This window comes from Leucoraja erinacea, chromosome 2 (assembly GCF_028641065.1).
Source record: "Leucoraja erinacea ecotype New England chromosome 2, Leri_hhj_1, whole genome shotgun sequence".
NCBI lineage: Eukaryota > Metazoa > Chordata > Chondrichthyes > Rajiformes > Rajidae > Leucoraja > Leucoraja erinaceus.
The window spans coordinates 63,145,805-63,161,665 of NC_073378.1; the positions used below are offsets into that span (position 1 = coordinate 63,145,805).

At 53.7% G+C, this 15,861-nt stretch overlaps 1 protein-coding gene across 1 annotated transcript in view; it reads left to right on the forward strand.

Moving 5' to 3' along the window:
* Positions 1-14,767, forward strand: part of aaas (achalasia, adrenocortical insufficiency, alacrimia) — a 26,226-nt gene extending 11,459 nt beyond the window's left edge. Inside the window, 14 exon segments of the mRNA XM_055658029.1 lie at positions 723-814; positions 1,283-1,329; positions 3,201-3,299; positions 3,641-3,784; positions 4,246-4,366; positions 6,710-6,823; positions 6,825-6,835; positions 7,200-7,260; positions 9,019-9,106; positions 11,366-11,459; positions 11,646-11,713; positions 12,029-12,107; positions 13,730-13,814; positions 14,596-14,767. Coding sequence (XP_055514004.1) covers positions 723-814; positions 1,283-1,329; positions 3,201-3,299; positions 3,641-3,784; positions 4,246-4,366; positions 6,710-6,823; positions 6,825-6,835; positions 7,200-7,260; positions 9,019-9,106; positions 11,366-11,459; positions 11,646-11,713; positions 12,029-12,107; positions 13,730-13,814; positions 14,596-14,739 — 1,247 coding nt within the window. The 3' untranslated portion in view covers positions 14,740-14,767.
* The last annotated feature ends 1,094 nt before the right edge of the window (positions 14,768-15,861 follow it).

Here is a 15,861-nt window from a genome sequence, read left to right on the forward strand (position 1 = left end):
CCCCTCTCCCCTCCCTCCCCTCCTTCTCCCCTCTCCCCCTCCTCCCCTCTCCCCCTCTCCCCCCTCTCCCTCCTCTCCCCCCTCTCCCCTCCCTCTCCTTCCCCTCTCCCCCCCTCCTTCCCCCCCCTCCTTCCCCCTCTCCCCCCTCCTCCCCTCCCCCTCCTTCCCCTCTCCCCTCTCTCCCCTCCCCCTCCTTCCCCTCTCCCCCTCCTTCCCCCTCTCCCCCTCCCCCCCCTCTCCTCCTCCTTCCCCCCCTCCTCCTCCTTCCCCCTCTCTTCCTCCTTCCCCCTCTCCCCCTCCTTCCCCCTCTCCCCCTCTCCCCCTCCCCCTCCTTCCCCCTCCTCCCCCTCCTCCCCTCCCCCCCCCCTCCTTCCCCTCTCCCCCTCCTTGTCCCTCTCCCCCTCCTTCCCCTCCTCCCCCCCTCTCCCCTCCCCCTCCTTTCTCCCTCCCCCCCCTTCCCTCCCCTCCCCCCCCTCCTTCCCCTCTCCCCCTCCTTCCCCTCTCCCCCCTCTCCCCTCCCCCTCCTTCCCCTCTCCCCCTCCTTCCCCTCCCCCCCTCCTTCCCCTCTCCCCCCTCCCTCCCCTCCCCCCCTCCTTCCCCTCTCCTCCCTCCTTCCCCTCTCCCCCTCCTTCCCCTCTCCCCCTCCTTCCTTCCCTCTCCTTCCCCTCCCCCCCCCCCCCCCCCCCCTTCCTCTCCCTCTCTGACCCCTCATTTTGTTTCAGTACCCAAGATGCTGTGGAGAATTTCGGGGTTCGCTTTGACCGTCTGTCATTGGATCACCTCCCTGCACCGCTCCCTCTCCCCACAACTCCCGGTACGTGTATCCCCTCTCTCTGTCTCTCTCCCTCTCACTCTCTCCCCTGTCTCTTTCCCTCTCACTTTCCCCCCTCTCTCTCTCCCTCTCATTCTCTCCCCTCCCCTGTCTTTCTCTCCCCCCCCCTCTCATTCCCCCACGTTTGGGGGTCACGGGACCAGGGGTCAGTCGCTCTGGGGGTCGGTTACTCGGGTTTATTGGTCATCCTGGGGGTCAGGGGTCAGTCTGTGGGTCGGAGGTGGGTCACAGTGGGTCAGGCACTAAGGGCCAGTTTCTAGGGTTCGGTCGTCACTGGGGGGGGGTCGGGAGACGGTCACTGAGGGTCACGGGGTCGGTCATTGGGGGTCGTTGTCGGGGTTTCGGTGTGGGGGGGGTCAGGGGTCGGTGTGGGAGGGTGATGGTTCAGCGGTCTGTCTGGAGGGGATCAGGGGTCACTCTGTGGGTCACTCTCTCCCCTCTTGTCCACAGCTGAACACAGACGACCTTCTCTCACAGTTCACACAGGTCACCGACTGGTGAGACCGGGAAGGGGGGAAGAGAGAAAGAGAGAGGGAGGGAGGGGAGGGAGAGAGGGAGGGAGGGGGAGAGAGAGAAAGGAGGAGAGAGAGAGGGATGGGGAGAGAGAGAAAGAGAGGGGGCGAGAGAGAGAGAGAGAGGGAAGGGTGAGAAAAGGAGGGGGGAGAGGGAGGTGGAGAGAAAGAGGCGACCGTGGCTGACAAGGGAAGTCAAGGACAGTATAAAACTAAAAGTGATGGCATATAACACAGCAAAGAATAGCGGGAAACCAGAGGATTGGGAAGCTTTTAAAGAACAACAGAAGGTAACTAAAAGGGCTGTCACGGTGGCGCAGCGGTAGAGTTGCCGCCTCACGGCGCCAGAGACCCAGGTTCCATCCTGACTACGGGTGCTATTTGTACGGAGTTTGCACGTTCTCCCCGTGACTTGTATGGGATTTCTCCGGCTGCTCCGGTTTCCTCCCACGCTCCAAAGACGTGCGGGTTTGTTGTTTGTAGTGAGCCGCTTTGGTCTCCTAATTTAAGGAAGGACATTCTTGCTATTGAGGGAGTGCAGCGTAGGTTCACGCGGTTAATTCCAGGGATGGCGGGACTGACATATGATGAAAGAATGGGTCGACTGGGCTTTTACTCAGTGGAATTTAGAAGGATGAGAGGGTATCTTATAGAAACATAAAATTCTTAAAGGATTGGACAGGCTAGATGCAGGAAAAATGTTTCCCATGCTGGGGGAATCCAGAACCAGGGGTCACAGTTTAAGAATAAGGGGTGGGCCATTTAGGACTGAGATAAGGAGAAACTTGTCCACCCAGAGAGTTGTGAATCTGGAATTCTCTGCCACAGAAGACAGTGGAGGCCAATTCACTGGATGTTTTCAAGAGTTAGATTTAGCTCTTAGCGCTAAAGGAATCAAGGGATATGGGGATAAAGCAGGAATGGGGTACTGATTTTGGATGATCAGCCGTGATCATATTGAATGGCGGTGCTGGCTCAAAGGGCCAAATGGCCTATTCCTGCACCCATTTTCTATTTTTCTACGTAAGAAAGAGGCGTTTGAGGACGATGCAGAAGTGATAATGGGGAATAAAGAAATGGCAGAGGAGGAATAACTTTTTGGCATCAGTCTTCACAGTGGAAGACACCAGCAACGTGCCTGAAATTCAAGAGAGTCAGCGGGTGGAAGTTAGTGGAGTGGCTATTCATCGGGAGAACGTTCTTGGGAGCTGAAAGGGCAGAAGTTGGAGAAGTCACTGAGACGGGATGGACTGCACCCTAGGGTTCTGATAGAAGGGGCTTTAGAGATTGTGGAGGCTAGTATTGTGTTTAGCTCTCAGCACCACGTTATGTCGTCAAGCTGGAAAGGGCGCAGAGAAGATTTACAGGGATTTTGCCAGGACTACAGGGAGAGGTTGGGGCAGGCGAGGACTTTATTCATTGGCGCTCAGGAGGATGAGGGGTGATCTTATAGAGGTGTATAAGATCATGAGGGGTATAGATCGGGTAGACTCACAGAGTCTCTTGCCCAGAGTAGGGCAATCGAGGACCAGAGGACATGGGTTTAAGGTGAGGGGGTGAAAGATTTAATAGGAACCTGAGGGGCAGCTTTTCCACACAGAGGGTGGTGGGTGTATGGAACGAGCTGCCAGAGGAGGGAGTTGAGGCTGGGACTATCACAACGTTTGAGAGACACTTGGACAGGTACATGAATAGGACAGGTTTGGAGGGATATGGGCCAAATGCGGGCAGGTGGGACTAGTGTAGCTGGGGCATGCTGTCCGGCGTGGGCAAGATGGGCTGAAGGGCCTGTTTCCATGCTGTGTGACTCTCTCTGTCTCTCCCTCCTTCCCTCCCTCTCTCCTCTCTCACAACAGGAAGAATTGTTCTCTCCGAGTATTTTCTTGGCATCCGCACACCAACAAATGTGCCTTAGCCTTGATCGACGATTCCATCCGAGTTTACAGGGCTGGAAGGTGAGAGGGGGAGGAGGAGAGAGAGAGAAAGAGGGGGAGAGAGGGGGAGAGAGAAAGAGAGAGAGGGGGGCAGGGAAAGGTCGAGAGAGAGAGAGAGGGGGGGGGGGAGGGAGAGAGAGGGGGAGAGAGAAGGGGGAGAGAGAGGGAGAGAGAAGGGGAGAGAGGGGGGGGGAGGGAGAGAGGGAGAGAGAGGGAGACTGATGAGAGAGGGGAGAGAGGAAGGGGAGGGAGAGAGGGGAGAGCGAAGATAGAGAGGGGGGAAGAGAGGACGAGGGAGAGGGAGGTTGTTTGGACATATACTGACCATTGTTTTCCTTGTCTCCCCTCCCTCTCCCCCACAGTGATACAGTACCCACACTAAGACACCCACTACAAAAGAATGTGGCGGCGTTAGCTTGGAAGCCACTGTGTGCGTCTGTGCTGGCTGCTGCTTGTCAGAGTGGAGTAGTTGGGGGGACAGTAGACCCTAACTCCCTATCTACACGGTGAGTGAGGGGAGAGACGGGGAGCGAGAGGGGGGAGAGACAAAGGAAAACAATGGTCAGTAAAAATGTCCAAATCCCTCCCCTCTCCCTCTCCCTCCTCTCCTCCTCTCTCTCTCTCTCCCCCCCTCTCTCTCCCCACCATCTCTCCTCCTCTCCCTCTCTCCCCCTCCCCCTCTCTCTCCCCAACATCTCCCTCTCGTCCTTTCTCTGCCTCTCTCTCTCTCTCTCTCTCTCTCTCTCTCTCTCTCTCTCTCTCTCTCTCTCTTCTCTCTCTCTCTCTCTCTCTCTCTCTCTCTCTCTCTCTCTCTCTCTCTCTCTCTCCTCTCTCTCTCCCTCTCCTCTCTCTCCCTCTCTCTCTCTCCCCCTCTCTCTCCCTCCTCTCTCTCCCCCTCTCTCTCTATCTATCTCTCTCTCTCCCCCCCCTCTCTCTCTCTCTCTCTCTCTCCCCCTCTCTACCCCAGACCATCGTCAGGATGTGCACAGGTTCTCTCCCACCCCGGACACTCTCCAGTTACAACGATCTCCTGGAATTCTCGGGGAGCAACTCTGGTCTCTGGTTGTCCCACTGACACCTCCATGTTGGTAAGAGTTTAGTCTAGTTTAGTTCAGAGATACAGCGCGGTAACGCCCTTCCCCAGCGAGTGTCCGCGCAGTCCAGCCATCACCGCACACTAACACTACCCGACACACACGTGGGACCATTTACAATCTTTACTGAAGCCAATTAACCTACAAACCCGCACGTCTTTGGAGTGTGGGAGGAAACGAGGAGCGCCCGGAGAAAACCCACGCAGGTCACGGGGAGAACGTGCAAACTCCGTACAGACAGCACCCGTGGCCGGGTTCGAACCCGGTCCTCTGGCGCTGTGAGGCGGCAACTCTACCGCTGCACCACCGTGCCGTGACTGAGGTGATGAGGCACAACAAGGTCAAGGAAATGTAGAATGGAGGGGGAGGGAGAAAGAGGGGGGGAGAGAGGGAGGGAGAGAGAGAGAGAGGGAGAGAGGGAGGGAGAGAGAGAGAGAGGGGGATAGAGTGTCTAGGAGAGAGCTAGAGAGGCTGGAGGGAAGGGAGAGTCGGGAGGGAGAGAGAATGAGTCGATGGGGAGAGAGGGGAGGGGAGACGGGGAGGGAAGCAGAGAGAAAGGGATGGGGTCAGGGGAGGGAGAGATAGATAGCGAGAGTCTGAGTTATTTGGACACATGCACAGAGAGTGGTGAATCTCTGGAATTCTCTGCCGCAGAAGGTAGTTGAGGCCAGTTCATTGGCTATATTTAAGAGGGCGTTAGATGTGACCCTTGTGTAGGTATGTTACAAAACCTACCTGAATCGTCATTGGGAATCTGCCCAAAGCCATGTCCGCGATTTTGGCGCTGTTTGGAGGGGGCGGGTTTAAAACGCGATTTTTACTAGGCTGTTCCAATCGCAGATGTTCAGCCTAGTAAATCATTAACGAAAAATCGCTGCAAGATCCGGTCGCAAAAGGTATTATTAGTTTTATAGGCCTCGAATAATAGTTATAATAATTTTAAAATCACTCTCTCACTCCGCAACCTCTCGCAGCCCCAGGGTTTTATAAAGCAAACAATTAAAGGTATGTACCTTATTTTTACATTAAATTGGGCGTGTATATAACCCTGTATATAAAGTTTTCTTTAGCGAGTAGTTCATTTTGGGCTTTTTATATCCCGCAGTATTTTTCTCGGCATTTGAGGGCACTAATCCAGCGCAATGTGAACGTTCTAAAACCAGCGTGTTCACATGAACCCACTAGAAAGCCGATTTAATTAAATTAAATTGACTCTTGACTCTTAAATGGGCATTTATTTACAGCAATTGAACACTAAATTCCTTCCATTTGGCCTATAAATTAATGTAAATTAGATATAAAAATCATGTTATATTGTGAATTATTTGTGAATAATCTTTGGACACTTAGGCTATTTAAGAAATGGATAGATGTTTATATCTAGTAATTGAATTTTGATTAAACATGATTTTCTTTTTTAGTATTTATTATTTGTTTTAGCGTTTAACTTTATAATCTCTACCTTTTTTTCTAAAATTGAAAAATTGAGGAAAAACAACGTGTACAGAGTTACTTATTGGTTGCAGTCTGAGGAGTATGATGATGCTACTGATTATGATATGCCAATGTACCAGCTAGCAGCTGATCTTCTCCATAAAGACTTGGTCTTTTGCTAGAAATTGTAATTTATTTACCTATCCATAACTGACTTACAGCATATTATACAATAATATTAAAGTTCTGATCTTGAGAATATCACATTTTTGAATTTTCAAGGCAGTCTGGTTGTTTATTACCATTTCTGTCACATCGGTCAATTTTGTAATTAGCTACAATTAGGTAATTAGCTAATTATATGCTTTAATTTCATGTCATCCAAGTAAGATTGTTTTATATTTTTTCAGAATGCTTCAATCTATGATAGGTGAAAATTTCATTCAGTTCTCTTAATTCTTAAGAAAGTTACGGGCTTTTGACTATCCAAGATCACAGCTTTTTTGTAATGTCCATTGAAAATCAATAGGGAACAAGATGCTAATTTCCGAGTATGAAAATGGCCATAACGTTTTTAATACTTGAGATATGAAAGTGAATTTGGTGTCAAATTAAACTTGTTGTTATGCTTTGTCTGATGGGATAAATTGCAGACTTGATTTTTAAAATCTCAAAATTTTGTAACATTGCTACCTTGTGGCTAAAGGGATCAGGGGGTATGGAGAGAAGGCAGGTACGGGATACTGAATTGGATGATCAGCCATGATCATATTGAATGGCGGTGCAGGCTCGAAGGACCGAATGGCCTACTCCTGCACCTATTTTCTATGTTTCTATGACCATGTTTTCCCTTTGTCTCACCCCCATCTCACTCTCCCTCTTTCCTCCTCCCTCTTTCCCCAGGTATGGGACGTGGCCACAGAGACAGCTGTCCCACTACAGAGAGTGGGGGGCGGAGGGGTCAGCTTCCTGTCCTGGTCTCCAGACAGTGGCCGGATTCTGGCCGCTACTCCATCCCCCCCTCTTCCGGTCAGTGTGGGGGGGAGAGGGAGTGGGGAGGGGCAGAGAGAGGGGGGGGGAGAGAGGGGTGGGGAGGAAAGGGAGGGATGGAGGAGGGTGAGGTGAGGAGAGATGGGAAAGCACCAAACTACTGTGGATGATTAAACCCTCTCCCCCCTCTATCCTCCTCCCCCCCTCTATCCTCTCCCCCCCCCCCTCTCTTCCCCCCCCTCTCTCCCCCCCCTCCCCCCCTCCCCCCCTCTCTCTCCCTCTCTCTCCCCTCTCTCCTCTCTCCCCCCCCCTCTCTCTCCCTCCCCCCCTCTCTCTCTCTCTCTCTCTCTCTCTCTCTCTCTCTCCCCTCTCTCTCTCTCCCTCCTCCCCTCTCTCCCCCCAGGGTGTGGGAGTCACACACATGGACATGTGAACGATGGCCCACTCTACGAGATCGATGTCAGGTGAGTGTCAGGAGAGAGAGGGGGGGAGGTGGCGAGAGGGAGAGAGAGAGGGAGAGGGGGGGGGGGGGGGGAGAGAGGGTCCCAGTCACACAGTGCAGAAACAGGCCCTTCAGCCCAACATGCCCCATCAACACTAGTCCCACCTGCCCGCGTTTGGCCCATATCCCTTCAAACCTGTCCTATCCATGTACCTGTCCAAGTGTCTCTTAAACGCTGTATGTGTGTTGTTGGCTGCAGGGGCTGCAGGGACTACTGGTCTCCAGAGGGCTAGTATGGACATTGTGGGCCAAATGGATTCTTGGGGTGGCAGCTCAGTCCCTCAAGCCAGATCTACTGGCAGCTCACTCACAGCTGGTGGGCTGGCAGTTGACTCACGGCTATTCCTTGAAATTCCATTTCAAGCAGGGTGCAAGGCTACCAAATTCAGGTTCGCTTCAACCCAAAACCCCCAAGCAACTATTTGCAGTGCCTTTTTACTTCAACACAAACAACCATTTGCAGTGCCTTTTTACTTCAACACAAACAACCATTTGCAGTGCCTTTTTACTTCAAACCAACCATATTTTCATTTTCAAACCACATTAAGGCCACTCACAGTTGAGTAGACATGTGTTCAGTGTTATTCAGAGAGTCGTGACCCTCTCACATCCTCCATCTTGCAGAGACTGCGTGAGGCACACCACTTCCGGGTTTCATAGTCCCTCCCCCCTCCCACCAGCAGGGGCAGCAGAGAGAATGGCAATTAAAAAAAATTACCCATTAATTTCTCTCTGATTTTTCATCAATGAGAAAAATCCTCTGGTCCAGTCCAGCGGAGGGGGGCTCTGAGTGAGGTGGCCAAAAATGACGGCCGTAAGTGGCGGCGTTCTCTCTGAAATCACATCGCAGTGAGTCAAAAGCTGTCAAGATCTTACTTGTAGAGATAGATAGATAGATAGATAGATAGATAGATGGATGGATAGATAGATAGATAGATAGATAGATAGATAGATAGATAGATAGATAGATAGATAGATAGATATAGATAGATAGATAGATAGATAGATAGATAGATAGATAGATAGATAGATAGATAGATAGATAGATATCGTAAGGAACTGTAGATAAGGAACTGTAGAAGCTGGTTTAAACCGAAGCTAGAAGAAGGGTCTAGACCCGAAACGTCACCTATCCATGTTCTCCACAGATGCTGCGTGACCTGCTGAGTTACTCCTGCACTCTGTCTATCTTATGTTTCCATATCTGTTGTGCTGCTGTGTGAAAATGTCATAATTGTGTGTGGGACATTTGGCAATAAAACTCTCCCCTCTCTCTCCCTTTCCCCCTCTCTCTCCCCTCTCCCCTCTCTCTCACCCCCTCTTTCTCTCTCTCTCCCCTTCACTCTTTCTTCCCTCTCTCTCCCCCTCTCTATCTCTCTCCACTCTCCCTCTCTCCCACCTCTCTCTCTCCCCTCTCTTATTCTCTCTCTCTCCTCTCCTCTCTCTTACTCTCTCTCTCTCCTCCCCCCTCTCTCTCCCCCCCTCCCTCCCTCTCTCCCCCCCTCTCTTCCCCACCTCTCTCCCCACCTCTCTCCCCCCCCCCTCTCTCCCCCTCCCCCTCTCTCCCCCCCTCTCTCTCTCTCTTTCCCCCCCCCCTCTCTCTCCCCCCCCCCCTCTCTCTCTCTTCATCTTTCTCTCTCTCCCTCTCTCTCACCCCCCCCTCTCTCTCCCCCTCTCTCCTTCACCTTTCTCGCTCCTCCCTCTCTCTCTCTCCCCCCAGACGGGCTGTTGGAATGGAGACGGGAGCCGTCTGCTCTTCACGGTACTTGGGGAATCTGTCATCTACCTGCTGACATTTGTGGACCCAGGTAAGTCTGTACAAGTTCACGTTGCACACATGCACGTCTTTGGAGTGTGGGAGGAAACCGGAGCAACCGGACAAAACCCAAGCAGGTCACAGAGAACGTGCAAACTCCGTACAGACAGCACACGTAGTCAGGATCGACCCCGGGTCTCCGGCGCTGTGGGGCAGCAACCGCTGCACCACCGTGCTGACCCTAGTGTTCTTGGGTGCCATTCGGCCCTTTGATCCAGCACCGTCGTTCAATATTATCATGGCTGATCATCCAGAATCAGTACCCCGTTCCTGCCTTCTCCCCATGTCCCTTGATTCCGTTAGCCCTAAGAACTAAATCTAAAGGGCCTGTCCCACCAGCATGCGATAGCATGTGTCTAGTGCGACCAAACGTGGTCGCTTGAGGCGTACGGCCTCGCTGGGCCGGTCCCACTTCGATCGCCGGAGCCGTATGGAGTTGTGCGGGGCTGGTCCCGACATCGCGCGAGGCTCCAAAAATCTTGCACTGTACGAAAATTCCGCGCACCAACGGCCTTTCGGCCCGCAGGCGCATTGAGGCCGTACGCAGCGTATCGACGTCGTACGTAGCGTCTCGACGTCGTACGCAGCATCTTGACGGCGTGCGCCTAACGCGTTGCGTTGCGCGATGATGTCCCCGCACGACGCCGTGCGACGTCCAAATTCAGTCGGCCCGCCTCCTGCCTAGCTGATTGGTGAGTTTGAGGTAAATTACGTCACGTGCGTGCTTACTGCGAACTCTGCTTCCGTTTGGTCGCGCTAGACGCATGCAATCGCATGCTGGTGGAACAGGCCCTTGACTCTCTGGAAAACATCCAGTGAATTGGCCTTCACTGCCTGTGGCAGAGAATTCCAGATTCACAACTCTCTGGGTGATAACGTTTTTCCTCGTCTCAGTCCAAAATTGTCTACCCCTTATTCTTAAACTGTGTGACCCCGGGTTCTGGACTCCCCCAACATCAAGAACATTTTTCTTGCATCTAGCCTGTCCAATCCTTTAAGAATTTTATATGTTTCTATAAGAATCCCACTCATCCTTCGAATACAGGAGCCCAAACACGGCCGGCTATGGGAGTAAGATCGCCCTGTCAACAGAAGGCTCGAGGCCCCCGACTGCGGGAGAACAAAGAAGGGAAGAGATTTGAACTCAGCCCAGTCGACCCATTCATTCATCGTATATCCGTCCCGCCATCCCGGGAATTAACCTTGTAAACCTACGCTGCACTCCCTCAATAGCAAGAATGTCTTTCCTCAAATTAGGAGACCAAAACTGCACAGAATACTCCAGGTACGGCCTAACCAGGGTCCTGTCCAACTGCAGAAGGACCTCCTTGGCACGGTGGCACAGCGGTAGAGTTGCCTCCGCACAGCACCAGAGACCCGGGTTTGATCCTGACTACAATACAATAATACTTTATTATTCAAGAATGTTTTGCAACGGACGAAGAATTTCATTTGCCAAGTCCGTCACACAAATAAAAATCAACGGAACAAACAAAACACATTTTAACATAAACATCCACCACTGTGACTCCTCTACATTCCTCACTGTGGTGGAAGCCGAAAAAACGTTCAAATCTCTTCCCTTCTTTGTTCTCCCGCGGTCGGGGGCCCCGAGCCTTCTGTTGACGGGGCGATCTTACTCCTGTAGCCGGCGGCGTTTGGGCTCCTGTATCGGGGGGAGTCTCAGCTCCCCCACGCCGGTGATCAGACCCCGGGTCAGGGCTGGTCGAACCTTTTGCGTCGTTGGAGCTCCGGACTCAGCTCTCCCGAGACTGCGAGCCCTTGATATTAAAGTGGGCAGGAGTGTCGATTCCAGGCAATTATGGGATCGACTCCGATGATAAGTCCATGCCCCGCGGTGGGGCTCAAAGTCAGTCCCGATGTTAGGCCGCAGAGTGACTGGAGATACGATCCGGAAAACAATCGCATCTCCGGCAAGGTAAGAGATTGAAAAAAAGTTTCCCCCAATCCCCCCCCCCCCCCCTCCCTCCCCCACATAAAACAAACCAGAGAACATTAACATAAACTCACTAAAAAAACAGACAGAGTTGGCGGGGCTGCTCCTGGTGGTACATTTGTAGGGGGTTTACACAGAGTACAAACTTTGTACGGAGTTTGCACGATCTCCCCGTGACCGGCGTGGGTTTTCTCCAGTTTCCTCCTGCAGAGAGGTATAGAACAGAGTAATTAATTTCTCTCCCTCCTCCCCTCTCCCCCTCTCCCCCCCCTCTCTCTCTCTCTCTCTCCGCAGGTGGGGTTCTGGGAGGGGGGGGAAGTTCTCAAACGGCCGCCATCTGCGCCGACGTTTCACAGACGGTCTTCGGCTCCGGAGACAATGAGATCAGGTGGGTGTCTGGTCGCGTTTGTCCACCGTGGGACCATTGGGAGGGAGCTCCACCGTGGGGACTGTGGAGCCGGGGACGGAGCTCCACCGTGGGGACTGCGGGGCCAGGGACGGAGCTCCACCGCGGGGTCGGGGCCAGAGCTCCACCGTGGGGACCGCTGTATTGATATGGTGTTCTTCCATCCAGGATCGGGGGAGAAGTTCAATCAATGGTTTGGGACCCAAGTGGAGAACGATTGGCCGTCCTACTCAAAGGTCAGTCTCCCCCTCTCCCCCCTCTCTCCCCTCTCTCTCTCTCTCCCTCTCCCCCTCTCTGTCTCTCTCTCTCTGCCTCTCCCCTCTCTCTCTCTCTCTCTCTCTCTCTCTCTACCCTCTCTCTCTCTCTCTCTCCCCCCCTCCCCTCTCTCTCCCTCTCTCTCTCTCTCTCTCTCTCTCTCTCTCCCTCTCTCTCTCTCTCTCCCTCTCTCTCTCTCCCTCTCTCTCTCTCTCTCTCCCCCTCCTCCCCCCCCCCCCCTCTCTCTGCATCCCTCCCTCTCTCCTCCCCTCTCTCTGTCTCTCTCTATCCCACAGGAGACCCAGAGACTGGTACCAGACCCACAGTCGCCGTCTTCAAGACTCGAGTACGTCCCGTTTTTGAGTTGCTGCCTTGGTGAGTTTTGCTTCCCCCCCTTTCCCTCTCCCCCATCGAATCACCCTGCAAAATGGGGGAACTGCACCTCACATTCCGTCTCTTTAATGACTTCCGCTTCCCGAGCCCCCACTCCCTCATCTTTACCATGGATGTTCAGTCTGTCTACACCTCCATCCCTCACCAGTAAGGCCTGAGGGGGGGGGGGGGGGGGGGGGGGAGGGGGGGGGGTGGCGGTGGCGGGGAGAGAGAGGGTCCTGACCTCCCATCTACCTCATTGACGATTGTTTTGCTGAACACCTCCGCTCAGTCTGTCTTATCCTACCTGATCTCCCGGTTGCTCAGCACTTCAACTCCCCCTCCCATTCCCAACCTGATCTTTCTGTCCTGGGCCTCCTCCATTGTCAGTGACGTCCAGCGCAAATTGGAGGAACAACACCTCCTCCTCCCTTTTTCCTTCCTTCTCCCCCCCACCCCCTATCAGTCTGAAGAAGGGGTTCGGCCCGAAACGTCACCTTTTTCCTTCGCTCCATAGACGCTGCTGCACCCGCTGAGTTTCTCCAGCATTTTTGTGTACCTACTCTAACTCGGTTCAGTTCAGTTTATTGCCACGTGTATCGAGGGACAGTGAAAAGCTTTTTTGTTGCGTGCTATCCAGTCAGCGGAAAGACTATACATGATTACAATCAAGCTATCCACAGTGTACAGAGTACAGGATAAAGGGAATAACGTTTAGTGCAAGAAAGGCAGATTGAAGATAGTCCGAGGGTCTCCAATGAGGTAGATGGGAGGTCAGGACCGCTCTCTAGTTGGTGACAGGACGGTTCAGTTGCCTGATAACAGCCGGGAAGAAACTGTCCCTGAATCTGGAGGTGTGCGTTTTCACACTTCTGTACCTCTTGCCCGATGGGAGAGGGGGGGGGAAGAGGGAGTGACCGGGGTGAGACTGGTGGCCTTGTGAAGGCAGCGTGAGGTGTAGATGGAGGCGATGGAAGGGAGGTTGGTTTGTGTGCGTGGTGGTCTGGGCTGCGTCCACAACTCTCTGTGATTTCTTGCGGGTCTTGGATGGAGCTGGTCCTGAACCGTGCTGTCATGGATCACGGTAAAATGCTGTGCCCGGCGCATCTGTAGAAGTTGGTGAGAGTTGTTGGGGACTTGCCAAATTTCCACAGCCTTCTGACGAAGTAGAGGTGTTGGTGCTTTCTTGGTACTAACCTGCCTCCTCCTCCTCTCTCCTCCTCCTCCTCCCTCTCTCCCCCCTCTCTCTCCTCTCTCTCTCTCTCCCCCTCTCTCTCACCTCTCTCTCTCTCTCCCCTCTCTCCCCCCTCTCTCTCTCCCTCCTCTCTCTCTCCCCCCTCTCTCTCTCCCCCCCTCTCTCTTCCTCTCTTTCTCTCTCTCTCTCCCTCTCTCTCTCCCTCTCTCCTCCCTCTCTCTCTCTCTCTCTCTCTCTCTCCCTCTCTCCCCCTCTCTCTTCTCTCTCGCTCTCTCCCTCCCTCTCTTCCCCTCTCTCTCTCCTCTCTCTCTCTCCCCCTCTCTCTCTCTCTCCCTCTCTCTCTCCCCTCTCTCACTCTCTCTCTCCCCTCCTCTCTCTCTCTCTCCCCCCCCCCCCTCTCTCTATCTCCCCCCTCTCTCTCCTCCCACAGCGGGTTTGTTCAGTCCGGTGATAAAGGATCTCCCCAGTTCATCAGTTTCCATCCGCGGGTCCCCAAAGGAGCTTTACTCACTGTGGTAGGTCTGGAGAGGGAGGGGGAGAGGGGAGGGGGGGAGAGGGAGAGGGAGAGAGAGAGGGGAAAGAGGGAGAGAGAGGGAAGGGGGGGGAGAGAGGGAGGGGGGAGAGAGAGGATGATAGAGAAGAGGGAGAGGGGGGAGAGAGAGAGAATGAGAGAGAGGGAGGGGGAGAGGGAAGGGGAGGAGGGAGAGAGAGAAGGAAGGAGGGGGGAGAGATAGGCGGGGCATAGAGTACAGAGGAGATTTACTAGAATGTTGCCTGGGTTTCAGCAACTAAGTTACAGAGAAAGGTTGAACAAGTTAGGGCTTTATTCTTTGGAGCGCAGAAGGTTAAGGGGGGACTTGATAGAGGTTTTTAAAATGATGAGAGGGATAGACAGAGTTGACGTGGATAAGCTTTTCCCACTGAGAGTAGGGAAGATTCAAAGAAGGGGACATGACATGAGAATTAAGGGACAGAAGTTTAGGGGTAACATGAGGGGGAACTTCTTTATTCAGAGAGTGGGGGCTGTGTGGAATGAGCTTCCAGTGAAGGTGGTGGAGGCAGGTTCGTTTTTATCATTTAAAAATAAATTGGATAGTTATATGGATGGGAAGGGAATGGAGGGTTATGGTCTGAGCGCAGGTATATGGGACTAGGGGAGAATATGTGTTCGGCACGGACTAGAAGGGTCGAGATGGCCTGTTTCCGTGCTGTAATTGTTATATGGTTATATGGTTATGTGGGGTGACGCACACACTCCCCTCTCTCACTATCTCTCACTCTCTGTCTCTCCCCCAGGGTTGGTCGACAGGTCGAATCTCCAACATTCCCTTTTACTTTGTCTCCTCTCAGTCCTATCCCCCCCTCCACCCCCCAACCTGCTCCCCCCCCCTGCGCATCTGTTCCCCCCGTAGCCCCGGCGACCTCTTCTCAGAGCTGTGACCCCTTCACCCCCCCCACACGCTCTCCTGTTCCCTCCCCCCCTCCTCTCCCTCCTTCTCCTCCCCTGCCCCTCTCCCCACGGCCTCCCTGCCCCCCTCCCCACGGCCTCCCTCTCCCCTCCCCCTCTCCCCCTCCCCTCCTTCCCTCCCCCTCCTCCCCTCCCCCCTTCCCTCCCCTGCCCCCTCTCCCCACGGCCTCACCTCTCACCCCTCCCCCTCCCCCCTCTCCCCCACTCTCCCCTCCCCTCCACTCCCCCTCTCCTCCCTCCCCTCCACTCCCCCTCTCCCCACGGCCTCACCCCTCCCCCTCCCCCCCACTCCCCCCCCCCCCCTCTCCCCTCTCTTCCACCCCCGTAGTCTCTGCGACTTCTCAGAGCTGTAGCTCTCTCCTCTCCCTCTCCTCTCCTCTCTCCCCCTCCTGTTCCCCCTCCTCCTTCAACACACCCCCACTTCCTTCCTCCCTCCCCCCATGACCTCTTCTCAGATCTGTGCCCCTCCCCCTCGAGCCGGAGAGGAGACGAACGTGAAATAAAAATCTTCAGTGACTCATACAAGGTGACGTCATCATCCTCATTGTGTGGGTGTTAGTCTGTGTCTGTCAGTGTGTGTGTGTGTGTGTGTGTGTGTGTGTGTCAGTGTGTGTGTGTGTGTGTGTGTGTGTGTGTGTGTGTGTGTGTGTGTCTGTGTGGGCAGTGTGTGTGTGTGTGTGTGTGTGTGTGTGTGTGTGTGTGTGTCAGTGTGTGTGTGTGTGTGTGTGTGTGTGTGTGTGTGTGTGTGTGTGTGTGTGTGTGTGTGTGTGTGTGTGTGTGTGTGTGTGTGTGTGTGTGTGTGTGTGTGTGTGTGTGTGTGTGTGTGTGTGTGTGTGTGTGTGTGTGTGTGTGTGTGTGTGTGTGTGGGTGTGTGTGTGTGTGTGTGTGTGTGTGTGTGTGTGTGTGTGTGTGTGTGTGTGTGTGTGTGTGTGTGTGTGTGTGTGTGTGTGTGTGAGTGTGTGTGTGTGTGTGTGGTGTGTGTGTGTGTGGGTGTGTGTGTGTGTGTGTCAGTGTGTGTGTGTGTCAGTGTGTGTGTCAGTGTGTGTGTGTGTGTGTGTGTGTGTGTGTGTGTGTGTCAGTGTGTGTGTGTGTCA